The 20,672-nt window shown below is 45.4% G+C and overlaps 1 protein-coding gene across 1 annotated transcript in view; it reads right to left on the reverse strand.

Moving 5' to 3' along the window:
* Positions 1-10,491: 10,491 nt before the first annotated feature.
* LOC101118590 (steroid sulfatase) overlaps positions 10,492-20,672 on the reverse strand; it is a 225,823-nt gene continuing 215,642 nt past the window's right edge. The window contains exon 11 of the mRNA XM_060407555.1: positions 10,492-10,731. Coding sequence (XP_060263538.1) covers positions 10,625-10,731 — 107 coding nt within the window. The 3' untranslated portion in view covers positions 10,492-10,624. The remainder of the gene's footprint in view (positions 10,732-20,672) is intronic.

Here is a 20,672-nt window from a genome sequence, read left to right on the forward strand (position 1 = left end):
TGTAAGCCTCAGAAGCATCCTTTTCTAATAAACCACGTCTCACCTACTGTTTTGCCCTCACTGAATTCTTTTCTCTGCTGACATAAAGGACCCTGGTGCCGGAGCTCCTTGGTGTCCCCCTGAAATGATAGCAATTGATTTCAGTCTTTCTCTCTTCCCACTGGGCTCAGAGGGGATTAATTTCACAGCCTCCTGAGACGTTTTTATAGCAAGAGTTGCCGATGCTTCTGGTCTTTTAGCCTCTGTCTAGGGCCTCTCTTGCTATCTGCCCAGCGATGGCTGGGTGACCCATCTTGCACGTTTATGCCATTTTTCAGCACAGGGTTGCCTTACTGAAGCCGTCCTCCACCAGCTTCTTGCATAGGCACGTACTGCACGGAAAGGAGGTGAGAGACAGACTGCGACAGAAAATGACAGCTCTGGCCCCAGAGAAGCGGCGCCGCCCAAGGGGTCCAGGTAGAAACAGACCAAAAGCAATGGAAGGAAGATGCTGTGTAGAGCAAACAAGTATTCCCAACCTCATTCTATATTCACTGTGTCCATACCGTCATCACTCCCAAGTGATGGAATGTGTTAGGAAGCATTGAACAGGGAACAAAAACAGCATTCTGTCCCCGGCATCTCAAAACTCTGGTTTTCAAGGCCATTTTTCCCCCATCGAAACACAGGGCTTGTGCGATCCTAGCTCCCCGACCAGGAATTGAAACTGGGCTATGGCAGAGAAAGCACTCAGTTCTAACCACCGGACTCCCAGGGAAATCCCTTCAGGGTGAGAACCAGGAATTGAACCTGGGCTATGGCAGAGAACGTGCTGAGTTCTAACCACTGGACTCCCAGGGAAGTCCCCTCAAGATCATTTCTGAGACCACATTTATGTGAATATCTTCCAGTACCAGCAGTTTTGTTTTTTAATTTTAATTTTTTTAAATTTTACTTTACAATACTGTATTGCTTTTGCCATACATTGATGTGAATCCGCTAAGGGTGTACATGAGTTCCCAATCCTGAACCCTTCCTCCCACCTCCTTCTCCATATCATCTTTCTGGGTCATCCCAGTGCACCAGCCCCAAGCACCCTGTATCCTGTATCGAACCTAGACTGGCATTTTTTTTTTAAATTATTTTATACTAGAGTGTAGTTGATTAACAATCTTGTGTTAGTTTCAGGTAACAGCAAAGACGTTCGGTTATACACACACAATGATTGCATGTACTCTTTTTCAAAGTCTTCTCCTATTTAGGTTATTATAGAATATTGAGCAGAGTTCCCTGTGCTATACACTATGTGCTTGTTGGTTACCTCTTTTAAATATAGCATTGCAGTACCAGTGGTTCCATTCACCATATCTGAAGCCAAGGAGACCTGCTTAATGGCTTAAAAAAAAATAAATAAAGCATTGAGCTTTTGACAAGAGATAAAACTAGGAGAAATTTTTGTTCACAATCTGGGACAGACAGCATGAACCCACAAACACACATGCACCTTTTAAATATTCAGTTCAGTTCAGTCGCTCAGTCGTGTCCGACTCTTTGCGACCCCATGGACCGCAGCACGCCAGGCCTCCCTGTCCATCACCAACTCCCGGAGCTTGCTCAAACGCATGTCCATTGAGTTGGGGATGCCATCAAACCATCTCATCCTCTGTCATCCTCTTCTCCTCCTGCCTTCCATCGTTCCCAGCATCAGGGTCTTTTCCAATGAGGCAGCTCTTCACATCAGGAGGCCAAAGTGTTGGAGTTTCAGTTTCAGCATCAGTCCTTCCAATGAGTATTCAGGACTGATTTCTTTTAGGATGGACTGGTTGGATCTCCTTGCCGTTGAAGGGACTCTCAAGAGTCTTCTCCCACACCACAGTTCAAAAGCATCAATTCTTCTGCGCTCCGCTTTCTTCATAGTCCAACTCTCACATCCATACACGACCACTGGAAAAACCATAGCCTTGACCAGACAGACCTTTGTTGGCAAAGTAATGTCTCTGCTTTACATGTGGGTTAAATAAAACAGTCACTGGGTGTTGCAAGAACCTTCTAACTGTGTTACATTTTCTTTTCGTTTCCCTGGGAATAGCTATTTTCACTTGTGGAGCAACCGTTTCCTCGAGGCTGTAATTCAAGGGTATGAAGCTACATAACTCTAAGCCTTTCCCTGCATTGCTGATATTGAATTGACATTTGCAGGGAACAAAAGTCTTAGTACTTTTAGTCAGAAAACTGACACTTTCAGACATTTCTTAGGAAGGTCCTGCAAATATGTGTGTAACTGCAGGCCAAGCTGGTGCTGAAGACAACTTTCAGCCTTGGGTAGAAACACAGCATTTAAGAGAAACTTCATTCAAAAACAGTAGCTTCATCACACTGCAGCCAGCTGAACCATCGGGTTGGCCAAGAAGTTCATTCCAGCTTTGCGGCAACATCGTGTGGGAAAAAAACCCAAATGAACTTCTTGGCCAAGGCCACCGTTTCCTCTCTTATTAAACTAACACTTTGGGTCTTGGCTTCTACTGAATTATTTAACAAAAAAGCAGCACATGCCTGAATCCGTGGATTCTTCTCTTTACAAAGTTTCTTACTGGGAAGTGAGGATGGCTGGAACAAAGGCTAATTATTTTCTCCATGTGCTGTATCCATCAGAATGGCAGCAACATTTTGACTTTACATAATCCTTCCTTGCTTCTAGAATGTATCTCTTTGGTCCTCCCTTGTTCCTTTCTTTTTTTGAAAAAACAAAACAAAACAAACTGACATTTATTCATTTATTTTTACTGCACTTGGCAGCTTCTGGGATCTCAGTTCCTGGACCAGGTATTGAACCCAGGTCCCCTGCAATGGAGGTACAGACATTCCATCACTGGAACACAGGGGAATTCTCCCTCCGTCTGTTCTTTGTCCTTACTTTTATTGAAACAAAATTGGATCTCTCCTTGTCTCTCAGTTCAGTTCAGTCGCACAGTCGTGTCTGACTCTTTGCGACCCCATGAATCGCAGCACACCAGGCCTCCCTGTCCATCACCATCTCCTGGAGTTCACTCAGACTCACGTCCATCGAGTCCGTGATGCCATCCAGCCATCTCATCCTCTGTCGTCCCCTTCTCTTCCTGCCCCCAATCCCTCCCAGCATCACAGTCTTTTCCAATGAGTCAACCCTTCGCACGAGGTGGCCAAAGTACTGGAGCTTCAGCTTTATAAGGCCCCTCAAACCAGCCCTTTTGGAAGCATATTTCTAGTCCCTAGCCTGCTACAAAGATTCAGTAAATGGTGAGACAGTGAGAGTGTTAGTCACTTCATTCATATCCAGCTCTTCTGAGACCCCATGGACTGAAGCCTGCCAAGCTCCTCTGTCCATGGGATTCTTCAGGCAAGAATACTGGAGTGGGTTGCCATTGCATCTTCCAGGGGATCTTCCCGACTCAGGGATCAAACCCGAGTCTCCTGCACTGCAGGCAGATATTTTACCGTCTGAGCCACCAGGGAAGGGAGACATTGCAGGCGTTTGCTTTGTGAACATCCAAGTTACATGTTCTCCAAGGGAATGGGTGCTCAAACGAGCTTTGAACTCTATAACTAAAACGGATCACACATTAAGTACAGCTACCTTTGAAATGCATGTTTTATTCAACCCTCACTTTTAGAGTTGAAGGCGGCAGGTACAGGGTAATCGGTGCTACCAGACAGAGGTATGGCCAGCCTTCTCTCCCCAGAACACACCTGGAAAGACATGAGCTTAAAACCTTCTACTCAGCCATAAAAAAAAAAAAAAAAAAAGAATGCGATCACGCCACCGGCAGCCACATGGATGGACCTGGAGATTATTGTACAAAGTGACAAGAGGCAGACACAGAAAGACAAACACTGTACCATTTTACTCACATGTGAAATCTAAAATATGGAACTTATCTGCGAAGCACAAACAGGCTCACAGGCACAGAGATCAGACTTGTGGTTGCCAAGGGGAAGAGGAGGGGCAGAAGGGATGGACTTGGCGTTCAAGGTTAGCAGACGCAAACTCTTATATGTGGAATGGGTAAACAACAAGGCCCTACTGGAGAGCACAGGGAACTGTATTCAGTCTCCTGGGATACACCATGATGGAAAAGAACGTTAAGAAGAAAGCGCAGCTAGCTAGATAGATGCATGTGCGTTAGTCACTTGGTCCAGCTCTTTGCGACCCCATGGACTGTAGCCCCACCAGGATCCTCTGTCCATGGGGATTCTCCAGGCATAATGGAGGGGGTTGCCATTTCCTTCTCCCATATAAATAGGTATGTGGCTCAGAGGTTAAAGCGTCTGCCTCCAACGCGGGAGACCCGGGTTTGATCCCTGGGTCGGGAAGATCCCCTGGAGAAGGAAATGGCAAACCACTCCAGTATTCTTGCCTGGAGAATCCCATGGACGGAGAAGCCTAGTAGGTTACAGTCCATGGGGTCGCAAAGAGTCGGACACGACTGAGCAACTTCACTTCACCTTAGATATATAAGCAGAATCACTTTGCAATACAGCAGAAATTAAACCAACATTGCAATGCAATGATTTTTCAATGAAGAAAAGCAAACTAGAAAAAAAATGCTCTAAATTACCACACAAGGTTTATAACATTTGATTCCCAACAATGCTTATTCGTGGATTTTTTTTTTTTTTTGAAGCCATTGTGTGAGAGCTACACTATCTCTGACTTTCACAAAGAGACACGACAAATTGCTGCTTCTACGACGTCATCTCCAGCCCAAGCAGCTTCGCTGAAAATGTGACGACAGCTTTCTCAATTCTCCGCAACTTCCCAGGATCGCCAGCCTTCGAGGATGAGGTCTGAAGGCTGGCGAAAGAAGGACCGTGGCTGAGTTCTACCATCTAGGTGATGGGCGGCAGAGGACCGTTCTGAAATACCGTCGCTAGGGCACGGCTGCATAATCACCTCTGCTCAGCTCCCAATGTTTTCTTCCTTTGTGTGGGAACTGGTCTCCCTCCCGTTTATTCTCAGAAGCTGAGAATAATTAAAAAGCCATTAGCTCTCTCTCTCTCTCTGCGATGACACTACAGAAATTAAATCCTAGCGGTGTTGAAGAGCGCCAACGTGACCTAGCCGTTCCAGAGCGTCGCTGGAGCTACAGTGCAAATTTCATTCGTGTGAACAGGTCTCCTTCAAGGGTTGTTCATTCGAAACTCAAGGATTCGGATGTAAATCGCAAAAACGTATGACTTATGAGGACTGTGACACCTTCAGGTTCTGTCCCGTCTGAGGAAGCTAATATGTTTAACATATTAATGGGTAAAGAAGAGCATTTTGTAAAGGATCTTTGAGAGCAGGGGATGCTTTATTGGTATTTCAGAAGTTGAATAGATGATTTTTTTGGTATTATTTGGTGGGAGGTAGCTTAATTGTCATACAGAATTTGTCAGTGTTTGTCTAGACAAAGAGGATTTAAAACATTTTTTTAAATTAGAGTATAGTATATTTGATTTAGAATGTTGTGTTAGTTTCTGTTGCATGGCAAAGTGAATCAGTCACACTATGCTAGTCACTCAGTGGCGTCTGACTCTTTGCAACCCCATGGACTGCAGCCCGCCAGGCTCCCCTGTCCAGGGGACTCTCCAGGCAAGAATACTGGAGGGGGTTGCCATTCCCTTCTCCAGGGGATCTTTGTGACTCAGGGATTGAACTCAGGTCTCCTGCACTGCAGACAATCTCTTGCACTGCAGGCGGACTCTTCACCAGCTGAGCCACCAGGGAAGCCCCAGCTATCACACGCGTCAGCTATACATATACATATATCCCCTATTCTACATCTCCTTCCTATTCAGGTGACCACACAGCATTGAGTAGGGTTCCGTGTGCTAGACGGCCGGTTCTCGGTAGCTACTTACTTTATACACAGTATGAGTAGTGTATCTGTATCAATCCCAACATCCCAGTCCATTCCACGCCCCCTTCCCCACTGGCATGCATTTGTTCTCGGCGTCTGGGTCTCTATTTCTGCTTTGCAAATGAGATCGTCTACTCCAGTTTTTCCAGATTCCAGCATATACATGCCGATACGGACAAAGAGGAATTTTTTTTTATTGGTTTGGAAGCAGAAAGTGTTGAGGTGTGAATGACCTGAATTCAGGGTGCCGATAGTAGCAGTCTAGAAAAACATTCACTAGTGCTAGCGCCCAAGAGATGCAACTTCCTCGGTGCTCCACTGGTTGAGACTAAGCTTCCGCTGCAGAGGGCAAGGGTTCAATGCCTGGTTGAGGAACTGACATTCCACAAGCCATGTTGCATGGCCAAAACATTAAAAAAAAAAAAAAAAAAAAGGATCCAAGAGAGTTTCTCATAAACACGTATCCACCCTCCACCTCTCTCGGTTCCTGGGCTGAGCAGCAAAGACTCAAGAATTCGACAAGAAATCATTTCTGCTGGATTGAACATGTGGTCTCAGAGACGCAAGGGCAGAGCTGCACTGAACATGGTGTAGAGGGAGGGCTGCCGTCTGTGGGGTTGCACAGAGTCGGACATGACTGAAGCGACTTAGCAGCAGCAGCAGCAGCAGCAGACGGAGGGCTAAGCCCAGCACTGCACCGCGGTCTGTGATGCTCTAGTCGCTAAGTCTCGTCTGACTCTTGCGACCCCACAGACTGTAGCCCGCCAGGCTCCTCTGTCCGTGGGGTTTTTCCAGGCAAGATTATGGGAGTGGGTTGCCATTTCCTTCTCCAAAGGGCTCCGTGAGGAGGCAGGTAATCAACCCAGAAGATAGCAAGAGTGAAGGCTTCCCAGAAGGCTAGGGAGAGGCTCTGAGGATGGGGAGGAATTACACAGGATTAAAAAAAAAAAAGTCAGGGGGAAATGTCTTTCCCAGGCAGCGCAGCAAGTGAAAATGGTCAGAGGTGGATAACTATAGAAATTTGATAGCAACCCACTGGCTTCCCAGTCGGTGTAGTGGTTAAGAATCTGTCTTCCAATGCAGGAGACGAAAGTGACAAGGGTTTGATCCCTGAGTCGGGAAGATGCCCTGGAGGAGGAAATGGCAACCCACTCCAGTATTCTTGCCTGGAGAATCCCATGGACAGGGAAGCCTGGTGGGCTACAGTCCACGGGGTCGCAAAGAGTCAGACACGACTGAGTGAGAACACACCCTGTCGGCAGGAGGAAAGTTCAACCAGGGCTTGAAGGCCATATGAAGGAGTCTGCAGCTTTACATCCAAGGAAATGAGGAATGATCCCTCCTGGATTTCAAGCAGAGGAATGACGTGACTGATGTTTTACAAAGGTCCTTCTGATTCCAGCGCAGAAAGACAGCCACCGAGAAAGGGAAGAGAGAAGACTCTTGCTATAAGGAGCGCCGTTCAACTAAGATGGTAGCACTGATGACGGAGAAAAGGCAGAGATTCAAGCGATGCTGATCATGCGTTCTGTCAACGGTGGTGTCTGACTGGGCTGCGAGGCAAAGACAGCGAGGAGTCGGGAGGATCCCCAGGGTGCCGACCAGAGCAACTTAGGGTGGGGTGGGGGGGCAAGGATAGTCTTTATCAAAACAGGAAATGAGAAATGAAAGAAAGAGAGAGAGACTCTTTTATATGATAGTATCTAAGCAACAAATAACCAATGAGTCCATGGAAGAAGTTCCAAGGAAGGAGAAAATTAGTCTATTAAAGCCATGTTGCAATGCCAGATAAAATACTGAGGACATTAAAATTATATTAAGTTATACATACAATTATGGTGGTGGTGGTTTAGTCGCTAAGTCATGTCCAACTCCTGGGATCCCATGGACTGTAGCCTGCCAGGATCCTCTGTCCATGGGATTCTCCTATTTATAACCCTGGAATTATATAATATATTAACATTAATATGATATATTTATACATTACTATTGACACACGTCAATTATATAATATTAGTATATTATAACATATTTCATATTAACATAGCAATATTCATAATATAGTTTATATTACTGTAAATAAATAATATACAATTGACTGTATAATTAAGTCACGTGTTATATATTAATATGGTATATAGAATTATATACAATTGTTTATAAATTATACATATACCCATATATGTGACTGGTAGGCTGCAGTCCATGGGATTGCAAACAGTCGACACGACTGAGTGACTGAATGATATAAATTATTACCTATAAATGATCCATTTAAAAAATACTCTCTTATTTATATTGTGAATTAACTGTAGCTTATAAATCTGTACATTTCATGGCTCAAATGATTAACAATAATTTGGGGAAGAATGCTGAGTGGCAGAGTAAGTAGGCAATTTGGAGGGAGACTTGAAGACATGTTAAGAAACGAGGGAAGACTATGGAAGTCACATGTGATACGTGATGCACTGTGGTTTATGTACTTTGGCCTGTTGGTAACACAGGTGGGCCGTCAGCAGACTGAATGGGAAGCTACGTGAAAAATGAAAACGTGGGGGGCCCTTGTCTAAAATTATAACAATTTCACGACAGGCACTTCCCTGGCAGACCAGTGGTTAAAGGACGCTGTACTTCTTCCACTACGGGGGGAACGGGTCTAACCTCTGCTCAAAGAACTAAGATCACAGTTGGTGCAAGGTATGGCCAAAAAAATTTAAAAATAAATAATTTTTTTATAAAATTAAAAATAATTTAAAAAATCTAAAAATAATAATTTAAATATTAAAAATAATAATTAAATAAATTTAAATAAATCTTTAAAATTTTAAAAATAATTTTAGAAATTTAAAAAGAAATAAACAATTTTTCATTTTTAACATAAATTTATTTATTTTAATTGGAGGCTAATTACAACATTGTACTGGTTTTGCCATACATCAACATGAAACCACCACAGGCGTACACGTGTTCCTCATCCTGAACCCCCCTCCTACCTCCCTCCCCATCCCATCCCTCTAAAAGAATTTCAAGACAGTGGCAAGAAAACGTTAAGCCAAGCACAAAGTCCTTATAGACATCTGCCTTTCTAAGTCCAGGTCACACACTCAGTGAACCCAGTCCTGAACCCCTTGGAGACAAAAGAGCTTGAGGCACGTCACGGGGCACGTCCATCGCTGGACCCTCCTGATGGGACTACGAGAGGATCTGAGAGATGGGAAAAGGCAGTCATCCCGACGGACACTTCTCTTGCAGGCAGTAGCAGACGTTGATGTGGAAAATGAAACCAGGCTGGTTAGTGACTCCCCAGGTTCAATCCCTGGTCAAGGAACTAAAGTTCCCACGTGCCGTGCACCACAGCTAAGAAAGCCAGCATGCAACCAGAGGAAGCCCAGGAGACGCAACGGAGACCCAGCAGAGCCCCCCACCCCACAAATAATAATAATACAAGCCCGTTAAAACAGCTGTGCAACCAGAGGAAGCCCAGGAGACACAACGAAGACCCAGCAGAGCCCCCCCACCCCCCGCCAAAATAATAATACAGGCCGGTTAAAACAGCTGTGAAGAATGTCTAACTTGGGAAATAAAGAGAAAACAATCAAACAACTTTAAGATGAGAAGAGTGCCAAAAGGTAGGAGAGATTTAGAAATGCTTTTGAGAAAGCAAACTAGACTGAAAGAGTTTCAAATGTGAAGAAGCGAGACTCAGGAATCAGTGAAGCTGTTAGTTGCTCAGTTGTGTCCGACTCCTTTCAGCCCTATGGACTGTATGTGGTCCGCCAGGCGCCTCTGTCCATGCGGTTCTCCAGGCAAGAATACTGGAGTGAGTTGCTTTGTCACTTTTTAAGATAAAGAAATAAAGAATCCTCATTCAAAACTTAAAAAAAAAAAAATACCCCCCAAACCGGGAGATTCTTTTTTTGCAAATAAAATGCTGCTAAAATATTGTAAACTCATGGAGTGAACAGAACGCTTCATGGTCCAGTACAGTTATCAAAACACCTACTAAGAGTTATGATGTCACAGTATTCAAAGTGAAAGTCACTCAGTTGTGTCCGGCTCTTTGTGACACCCTAACTCCAGGGGATCTTCCCACCCCAGGTCTCCTGCACTGTAGGTGGATGCTCTACCAGCTGTGCAACCAGAGGAAGCCCAGGAGACACAACGAAGACCCAGCAGAGCCCCCCCCACCCAAAAAAACTAATAATACAAGCCGGTTAAAACAGCTGTGCAACCAGAGGCAGCCCAGGAGACACAGCAAAGACCCAGCAGAGCCCCCTCCCCCCAAAAAAATAATAATACAAGGCCGGTTAAAACAGCTGTGCAACCAGAGGAAGCCCAGGAGACGCAACGAAGACCCAGCAGAGCCCCCTCTCCCAAAATAATAATAATACAAGCCAGTTAAAACAGCTGTGCAACCAGAGGAATCCCAGGAGACACAATGAAGACCCAGCAGAGCACTCCCCCCCAAAATAATAATAATACAAGCCGGTTAAAACAGCTGTGCAACCAGAGGAAGCCCAGGAGACGCAACGAAGACCCAGCAGAGCCCCCCCACCCCCCAAATAATAATAATACAGGCCGGTTAAAACAGCTGTGAAGAATGTCTTACTTGGGAAATAAAAGAGAAAACAATCATACGACTTTAAGATGAGAAGAGTGCCAAAAGGTAGGAGAGATTTAGAAATGCTTTTGAGAAAGCAAACTAGACTGAAAGAGTTTCAAATGTGAAGAAGCGAGACTCAGGAATCAGTGAAGCTGTTAGTTGCTCAGTTGTGTCCGACTCCTTCCAGCCCTATGCACTGTATGTGGTCCGCCAGGCGCCTCTGTCCATGCGGTTCTCCAGGCAAGAATACTGGAGTGAGTTGCTTTGTCACTTTTTAGATTAAGAAATAAAGAATCCTCATTCAAAACTTCAAAAAAAAAAAAAAAACCCAAAACCGGGAGATTCTTTTTTTGCAAATAAAATGCTGCTAAAATATTGTAAACTAATGGAGTGAACAGAATGTTTCATGGTCCAGTACAGTTATCAAAACACCTACTAAGAGTTATGATGTCACAGTATTCAAAGTGAAAGTTGCTCAGTTGTGTCCGACTCTTTGTGACCCCCTACTCCACGGGATCTTCCCACCCCAGGGATTGAACCCAGGTCTCCCGCACTGCAGGTGGATGCTCTACCAGCTTAGCCACCAGGGAAGCCCATATCCAATCCTTTGGCCACCTGATTCAAAGAGCTGACTCCTTGCAAAAGACCCTGATGCTGGGAAAGACTGGGGACAGGAGGAGAAGGGGACAACAGAGGATGAGATGGTTGGATGGCATCACCGACTTGATGGACGTGAGTTTGGGTGAACTCCGGGAGTTGGTGATGGACAGGGAGGCCTGGCCTGCTGTGGTCCATGGGGTTGCAAAGAGTCAGACAGTCGGGGTTTTAGTGAGAGACCCTTCAAAATCAAAGCACACTGAAATTCAAAGAAAAAAAAAAAATAAAAACAAGCCAGGAGGCGCTTCTAGGGACTGAACTTCTTTTTTTTTTTTTTTTCTGCCACAGATTTCCCAGGTGGTCAGTGGTAAAGAATTCTACCAGTGCAGGAGACATTGAGTTTGACCTCTGGGTCAAGAAGTTCCCCCAGAGCAGGAAATAGCAACCCACTCCAGTACTCTTGCCTGGAGAATCCCATGGACAGAGGAGCCTGGCGGGCTGCAGTCCATGTTGTTGCCAAAGAGTCAGACATGACTCTGCAACTGAGCCAGCACGCGTGCAGACACGTGAGATCTTAGTTCCCTGACCAGGGATTGAACCCATGCTTGATGCGCTGGAATGCACGTGGTGTCTTAACCACTTGACCTCCAAGGGGAGTCCCTGAACTTCATTCTTGATACACATCATGCGTCTTCCAGCAGGCATGCAAGACGAGAGAGTTTCTCAAAGAGGCATCTAATATGTATGACAATAGACTAAAGCAAGGAAAAATACACAGTCTGAGTTTAGGTCACAGCAATAAAATCTGTCTCCATGGAAGAGTATTCCTTGTTTCACAAACTTTGTATTTATTCTCTCTCTTTTTTCCCCCACATTTTACATCTCTTATTTACTCTAGCCATTATCCCTTAGAGAAACCAGACTCCCAACAGACTCCAAAATTTATTTGCACGTTTAATAAAGAGTTACTCAGAGAAACACTGAACCATCAGAGGCATTTCCCCCCCCCCCATAATCTTGTGAAGAATAGAATTTTTTTCCCCTTTTTAAGAACGCGCTTCCTTAAGGACATAGACTTCCTTTCTGGATGAATTTTGGCCACTAAATGTCCACAGAGGGGAAGCTTAACATTATAAAGTTAAATGGAAAATGCAGACTGCAAAACGGGATCAACAGCACAAGCTCAACTATATAAACATACTGAAAACACACTGGGAAAAATGTACCAAAAGAAGAACGGTGCTCATTTCTGGGTGAATTTTTCTAGTTTCAGCATTTACAGTTTCTTACTCCTGTCTAAGTTTCAAGTCCTGTCACCTGTCCAGTTCAGTTCAGTTCAGTCGCTCAGTCGTGTCCGACTCTTTGCAACCCCATGAATCGCAGCACGCCAGGCCTCCCTGTCCATCACCAACTCCCGGAGTTCACTCAGACTCACGTCCATCGAGTCAGTGATGCCATCCAGCCATCTCATCCTCTGTCGTTCCCTTCTCCTCCTGTCCCCAATCCCTCCCAGCATCAGAGTCTTTTCCAATGAGTCAACTCTTCCCATGAGGTGGCCAAAGTACTGGAGTTTCAGCTTTAGCATCATTCCCTTCCATAGAAATCCCAGGGCTGATCTCCTTTAGGATGCACTGGTTGGATCTCCTTGCAGTCCAAGGGACTCTCAGGAGTCTTCTTCAACACCACAGTTCAAAAGCATCAATTCTTAGGTGCTCAGCTTTCTTCACAGTCCAACTCTCACATCCATACATGACCACTGGAAAAACCATAGCCTTGACTAAACGGACCTTAGTTGGCAAAGTAATGTCTCTGCTTTTGAATATGCTATCTAGGTTGGTGATGACTTTCCTTTCAAGGAGTAAGCAGCTTTTAATTTCATGGATGCAGTCACCATCTGTACTGATTTGGGAGGTCTAAATCCCTCCACCCAGCAGTCAAGACATTATAATCATGGGATCCCACCAAGCATTTTCTACCATGAAACTGATCCTATTTCTTCCCACCTTTCCTTGCTCCCACTTGCATCCATTTGCTGCCATCACTGACCCCTCCTTGTTGTTCAGTTGCTAAGTCATCTCTGAATGTCTGGGACCCCATGGATTGCAGCACGCCAGACTTCCCTGTGCATCACTATCTCTCGGAGTCTGCTCAAACTCAAGTCCATTGAGTCGGTGATGCCATCCAGCCATCTCATCCTCTGTCATCCCCTTCTCCTCCTGCCTTCAATCTTTCCCAGCATCAGGGTCTTTTCCAGTGAGTCAGTTCTTCAAATCAGGTGGCCAAAGGATTGGCGCTTCAGCTTCAGCATCAGTCATTCCAATGAGTATTCAGGATTGATTTCCTTTAGGACCAACTGATTTGATGTCCTTCCCAATCTCCCCACCTTCTAAGGACCGTCACAAGTGATACCGAAGGTCACTGGACAAAAAAGGAGGATGAACTTTCTGGGTACCAGGTTCCCAGCACGAGTTAGCAAAAAAAAAAAAAACACCAAAAAACAAAAATCAAACAACAACAAAAAAAATAAGCACACACACGCAAAAATACTTGTGTCCTCAGTACGCTTCCTGGAGGAGGAGGGTATCCGCTTACAAATACAAGTGGAATTTCAAATGGTGAACGCTGGAAAAAAAAAGCATTCTATAAGAATGATGAAAGGGGGTTTGTGGAGACTTGAGCATGAAAAAACAGGTCTGGAAAATGGTGAGTTATTGGAAGTGGAGCCTTTTTTGGGTTTTAAAGAGAACTGCCAGAAGACAGTCTGCCTTTTCAAATCATGTGCGTGCTAAGTCGCTTCAATTGTGTTCAGCTCTTTGAGACTCCATGGACTGCAGCCTACCAGGGTCCTCCATCCATGGGATTCTCCAGGCAAGGATACTGGAGTGGGTTGCCAAATTCTTCATTGTTAAAACTTCCTTGAAGACATTTCTTGCGGGGTGGGGAGGAGCGGGCTGCAACACTCGGCTTGTGGGATCTTAGCTCCCCAACCAGGGATGAAAGCCAGGGTCAGTGCAGTGAGAGCACTGAGCCCTAACTACTGCTCCACCAGGGAACTCCCTCTAGGGAATTCTATATGCTCTATATGTTCTAACATATATTCCTGGTGCAGTGAACATTTTTCAGTACATCTCCTGCGGCTCACACCGGCCTCTTCTACTCTTACGTTGGTACGTGTTGTCTGGGTGTATCATTCAGTCCTTGAGGACTAAATCCTATTCTTCCTCTTTCATTCCTTCATCTGTTGTTATCTATTTCATCGGGCTTCCCCGGTGGCTCAGATGGTAAAGCATCTGCCTGCAATGGGGGAGACACGGGCTCGATCCCTGGTTTAGGAAGATTCCCCTGGAGAAGGAAATGGCAATCCACTCCAGGACTTTTGCCTGGAAAATTGCATGGACGGAGGAGCCTGGCAGGCTACAGCCCATGGGATTGCAAAGAGTCAGACACGACTGAGCGACTTCACTCTTCCATCTCATCAGAATAGTAGATAAGGTCCTATCGATATACATTTCCCAACCTGACAATATCTGCTGACTTGTCATACAAGTTAAATGGGCCAACAGAAGGGTTATTATAGAGAAGTTTCTAAAGCAGGGTGTCTCATCATCAGCATATTTGATGCTGATGATATAGGATGCTTTGTTGTGGGGCTGTCCTGGCATTTGGGGATGCTGAGAATCACTAGCTGGGTCTCTACCCACTAAATGTCAGTAACAAGCTCCTCCCAGACATGATAATGGAACATGCCTCCAGACCAGAAGCTGCCAGGTTAAGGGGGACACAAGGTATTGAGATCCATTATTATAAAGGTTTGCTTAGTCGCTCAGTCACGTCCGACTCTGCAACTCCATGTAGCCCGCCAGGCTCCTCTGTCCATGGGGATTCTCCAGGCACGAATACTGGAGTGGGTTGCCATGCCCTTCTGCAGGGGATCTTCCCAACCCAGGGATCGAACCCATAACTCTGAGGTCTCCTGCATTGGCAGGTGGGTTCTTTACCAGTAGCGCCACCTGGAAAGCCCATGTATACACACACAGAAACACACACACACACACACACACACACACACACATACACATCACTCCAAGGGAAAAAATTCAAGGAATCATTAACATACTTTTTGGACATAAAAGAATACTTGGAAACTTCCCTGGCAGTCCAGCAGTTAAGATTCTGAGCTTTCACGGCAGGAGGCAGGGGTTCAATCCCCAGCTGGAGGCCTTATATTCTGTAAGTCGCATGGTGGGGCTGAAAATATTAAAAAATAAAGATCTAGGACCTACGTACAGCACAGGGAACTCTATTCAAAACTCTCTAATGACCTATATCAGGAAAGAATCTACAAAAAGAGCAGCTACATGTATAAATGGAGAGGGAAATGGCAGTCCACTCCAGTACTCTTGCCTGGCAAATCCCATGGATGGAGGAGCCTGGTGGGCTGCAGTCCATGGGGTCGCTGAGAGTCAGACGCGACTGAGCGACTTCCCCTTCTCTTTTCCCTTTCGTGCACTGGAGGAGGAAATGGCACCCCACTCCAGTGTGCTTGCCTGGAGAATCCCAGGGATGGGGGAGCCTGGTGGGCTGCCGTCTATGGGGTGGCACAGAGTCGGGCATGACTGAAGCACCTTAGCAGTAGCATATGTATAAATGAGACAATTGGCTGTACAGCAGAGAGTAACGTGGCATTGTACATCAACTATAGTCCATCAACAATAAAATAATTTTTTAAAGGATATTTGAATTGTGTAAGATCATAAAATCTTACAGGGGGAAAATTTAGAGTATACTACATTTTCCAGAAAATACTAAACATCAGAAGAGATATTAGTATTAGAAGAAACATATAGAAGAATGAGGGATGAAAATATTGGCAATACGCTCTCCTAAAATGATATGGAACAAAGATCGTAATTAAACACAAAGTGTTTCTCTTCACGTAGAAAATGTAAGGACACACGTACCCCAGTGTTCACTGCAGCACCATTTACAGCAGCTAGGACATGGAAGCCACCTAGACGTCCATCAACAGATGAATGGATAAAGCAGTAGCAGTACATATACACAGTGGAATATTACTCAGCCAGGAAGAAGAACAGGGCTTCCCAGGTCCTGCCAGTCATAGAGAACCCACCTGCCAAAACAGAAGACATCGGAGATGCAGGTTCGACCCCCGCGTCGGGAAGATCCCCTGGAGAAGGAAATGGCAATCCACTCCAGTATTCCTGCCTGGAGAATCCCATGGACAAAGCAGCCTGGCAGGGGTACAGTCCACGGTGTCACAAAGAGTCAGGCACGACTGAAGCAAGTTAGCACGCAGAAGAAGGAACATGTATGAGTCAGTTCTAATGAGGGGGGGGTGAACCTAGGGCCTATTACACAGAGCGAAGAAAGATAAGCAGAAAGACAAACACATTAATGCATATATATAAACGGAATTTAGGAAGACGGTACTGGCAGCGCAGCCGTGGAGCTGCAGGTGTAGAGCCCGGATTTACGGACACAGGACGGGAACGAGAGGGCGGGAGGAACCAACAGGGCACCGCTGAAACATACGCTCTAGCAGGTGTCGAATTATCAACTGGTTGCAAAAATTTCAGTTCTGCATTGTTGAACTTTGCCATCTGATATCACACCACATTCTTAAATAAATGCAGCTATGTTATTAAAAGAGAAACCAGAGAAACATTTAAAAGAATATTTGAATTGCCTAAGACCATAACATCTTGACGTATAAAAAGTTCAGACTATATTACATCTTTCAGACAATACCAAACATCAGAACAGATGCTAGTATTAGCAGAAACGTACTGAATAACAAGAGATGAAACACCTGGTAATGTGCTCTCTTAAAAAAAAGGTATGAAAAGGAAGACGCTGATTAAACACAAAGCGTTTTCCTTTGCGTCCAAGGCAACTATAAAAACTCTTCGCTTTTCTTTCCGTTCTCAACAATCTTGCCATCACTTAGTAGAGGATAACCTTCAAAGTTAATGGAGCTTACGCCCCTAAAATTAAAGGCGTGAGAAATCGAATCCTCTTCTCCTGTAAAGTCAGTTTCACAAACATTGCAGCCCTGTCCTTAGAACATAAATTTCTCTTTCTCCTGGAACTTTCACACAGATAAGCATATTTTCTACCTAAAGTGTTGCTGCGTGTTACAGAAAGGGACACCTTTCCCTTTGAATCTGACACAGTCACTGAAAAGAAAGCTAGGATCTTGTGATAATGGGATTTCTTTTTTATCCAGTTGTGTCTCCTGTACAGGGTGATCCCTCGACGTGTCTTAGTTTATATAGCCAGCTTCTCACAAGTTAGTGGGCTAACAGATATCTGTTTTCTGCAATGGTGGAGGTGGGCTTCCCTGGACGCTCAGTAGTAAAGAACCCGTCCGACAATACAGCAGATGTGGGTTCCGTTCCTGAGTTGGGACGATCCCCTGGACAAGGGAATGGCAACGCACCCCAGTATTCTTGCCCGGGAAATCCCATGGACAGAGGAGCCTGGGGGGCTTCCAGTTCATGGTGTGGCAAAGAGCTGGACGTGACTGGGTGACTGAAGACAAAGATGACAAACGGTGAATATATGACCCTATGCTGCTGCTGCTGCTGCTAAGTCGCTTCAGTCGTGTCCAACTCTGTGCGACCCCAGAGACGGCCTCCTACGAGGCTCCTCTGTCCCTGGGACTCCCCAGGCAAGAACACTGGAGTGGGTTGCCATTTCCTTCTCCAATGCATGAAAGTGAAAAGTGAAAGTGAAGTCGCTCAGTCGTGTCCGACTCCCAGCAACCCCAAGGACTGCAGCCCACCAGGCTCCTCCGTCCATGGGATTTTCCAGGCAAGAGTACTGGAGTGGGGTGCCACTGCCTTCTCTGATATGATCCTATGCATTCTCCCAAAACCAAAGAACTGTACAATCCGCCCCCCACCCCCCGCCAAAAAAAAGAACAGAAATTAAACTAGGAGGGTTCACTAATCAAAACGTATCAGTACTAGTTCACCAACTGCACAAATGTGCCCCATGGACTGAGGATGTTGATAACAACACAAACTTGCCTGGTCAGAAACTCTTTGTGACCCCATGGACTGTAGCCCATGAGGCTCCTTTGTCCATGGGATTCTCCAGGCAAGGAAAGCAGAGAAGAAAAACCTCTATATGGTCGGCTCAATTTTTCTGCAAAATTAAAACACTTCCAAAAGATAAAATCTATTAACTGAAAACATGTGTTAATAACATTCTGACTTACTGAAACCCTCTTGAAAACCAGCTCTTAAAATGGTAACGGATGCTAGGACCTCCTTGGCAGTCCAGTGGTTAAGACTCTGAGTGTCAATGCCGGGAACACGGGTCCGATCCCAGGGGGCCACGAAGATTCCACACGCCATGGAGGAACAAAGCCCATGTGCCACCAATACTGGGAACGTGTACCGGACTGGCACGTGTACCGGACTGGCACGTGCCCATGCTCCACAGTGAGAGAAGCCACAACAAGCAGAGGTAAGAGACGCAGGTCCGAGCCCTGCGTAGCGAAGATGCCCTGGGTGATGAAAGGGCAGCCCACTCCAGTGTTCTTGCCTGGAGAATCCCCATGGGCAGAGGAGTCTGGTGGGCTACAGTCCACTGGGTCGGAGAGAGTCCAATCCCACTGAAGCGACTCACCACGCACGCACGCACGCACGCACGCACGCACGCATAGATGGAAGGGATGTCACGAATCCTCAGGAGCTGACGACTGCCGGACCACTGTCAGAGACGCTGAGCATCTTCTGATACATCTCTGGGAGTTAGCTGAGCCTCAGAGCGTCATCAAGGGAGTGAGACGAGTTGTACAGGGCAGGGTGAATGAGATTCAGACTGATTTCTCTGCTCTTTCCCAACTCTCAGCTCATGGTCACCACGGCAGGCAAACCTCCTGTGGCTACCCTGCCCCCAAAGCATCGCCATCAGGAATGGCATGTCTGTCTTTCAAAGACTTGGCTCCTTTATTTTCCTTATTCTGACATGAGTCAGAGGTTGTTGGAATCAACATATTTCTCTTGCATAAGCAGAATACACAGACCGATATGAGATAATCCTTCTGCAGAGGATGGCAGCCATTTCTTATACAGTCAAATATACAACCAATCGTCCTAAACAAGAATACTCACCCAAGAGAAATAAAAGTGTATGTCCACACCAGACTAACACCTGAATGTTCAGGTCCGCTTGATTAACAAGAGGCGAACATAGACAACAGCCCCAAAGCCCATCAGCAGATAAACGACTACACGCGTGACAGGATTTTCATGCCTAAAATAAACATACACAAAGCGAGGGAGGGAAATCTGGGGAAGAAAAGAAACCTTTTTGCAAATCCCAAATGCACAAAACCTGCGGCTGCTGCTAAGTCGCTTCAGTCGTGTCCGACTCTGTGCCACCCCATAGACGGCAGCCCACCAGGCTCCCCGGTCCCTGGGATTCTCCAGGCAAGAACACTGGAGTGGGTTGCCATTTCCTTCTCCAGTGCATGAAAGTGAAAAGTGAAAGTGAAGTTGCTCAGTCCTGTCCGACTCCCAGAGACCCATGGACTGCAGCCCACCAGGCTCCTCCTTCCATGGGATTTTCCAGGCAAGAGTACTGGAGTGGGGTGCCATTGCCTTCTCCCCACAAAACCTAGTGCAGTTGTATTTTCGGGCAAAACACATTTTAAGAATGACTCATTGCTAGATAAACAAGTGGTGAGAAAAACACAGCAAAGGCTTAAAATACACAAAGAACTGAAAGAAGTAAATGGAGTTAGAGACCAATCTAACTATCACGGAGGAATTTAATATATCTTTTCCAATAAAGGATAAGACTCAGCAGATAAAAATTTCACTAAGAATAGAGGATTAGAGAATGATTCAATGAGTGCATGTGATTTAGCAGACATTACTTCGTGCATGCTAAGTCACTTCAGTCGTGTCTGACTCTTTGTGACCCCATGGGCTGTAGCCCATGAAGCTCCTTTGTCCATGAGATTCTCCAGGCAAGAATAATGCGGTGGGTTGCCGTGCCCTCCTCCAGGGGATCTTCCCCACCCAGGGCTTGAACCCATGTCTCTTACGTCTCTTGCAAGGGCAGGCGGGTTCTTTACCACTAGCGCCATACTGCACTAGGAATTAAAAGCACACCCTCTTTAGGGACTTCTGTGGTGGTTGAGTAGTTAAGGATCTGCCTTGCAATGCAGGGTTCCATCCCTGCTCAGGGAACTAAGATCCCATGTGCTTAGGGACAACTGAGCTTGCCCACCACAACTACTAATCCCATGCGCTACAAAAGAGAATCCGTGCACCCCAACAAAAGGTCCTGAATGATGCATCAGAGAACTCACATATCACACGTAAGACCTGACCCAGCCAGATAAATAAATAAACAAATATTAAAAATATATATAAAGAAGTATATACTCTCTGCAGGTACATCAAAGAACCCACATATCACACCTAAGACCTGATGCAGCCAAATAAATAAATATTTTAAAATATTTATCTATTAAATATTTATAAATTATTTATTTAATAAATATTTTAAAATATTTATCTATTAAATATTTTAAATTATTTATTTAATAAATATTTTAAAATATTTATCTATTA

This window comes from Ovis aries, chromosome X (genome assembly GCF_016772045.2).
Source record: "Ovis aries strain OAR_USU_Benz2616 breed Rambouillet chromosome X, ARS-UI_Ramb_v3.0, whole genome shotgun sequence".
NCBI classification, from domain to species: Eukaryota; Metazoa; Chordata; class Mammalia; order Artiodactyla; family Bovidae; genus Ovis; species Ovis aries.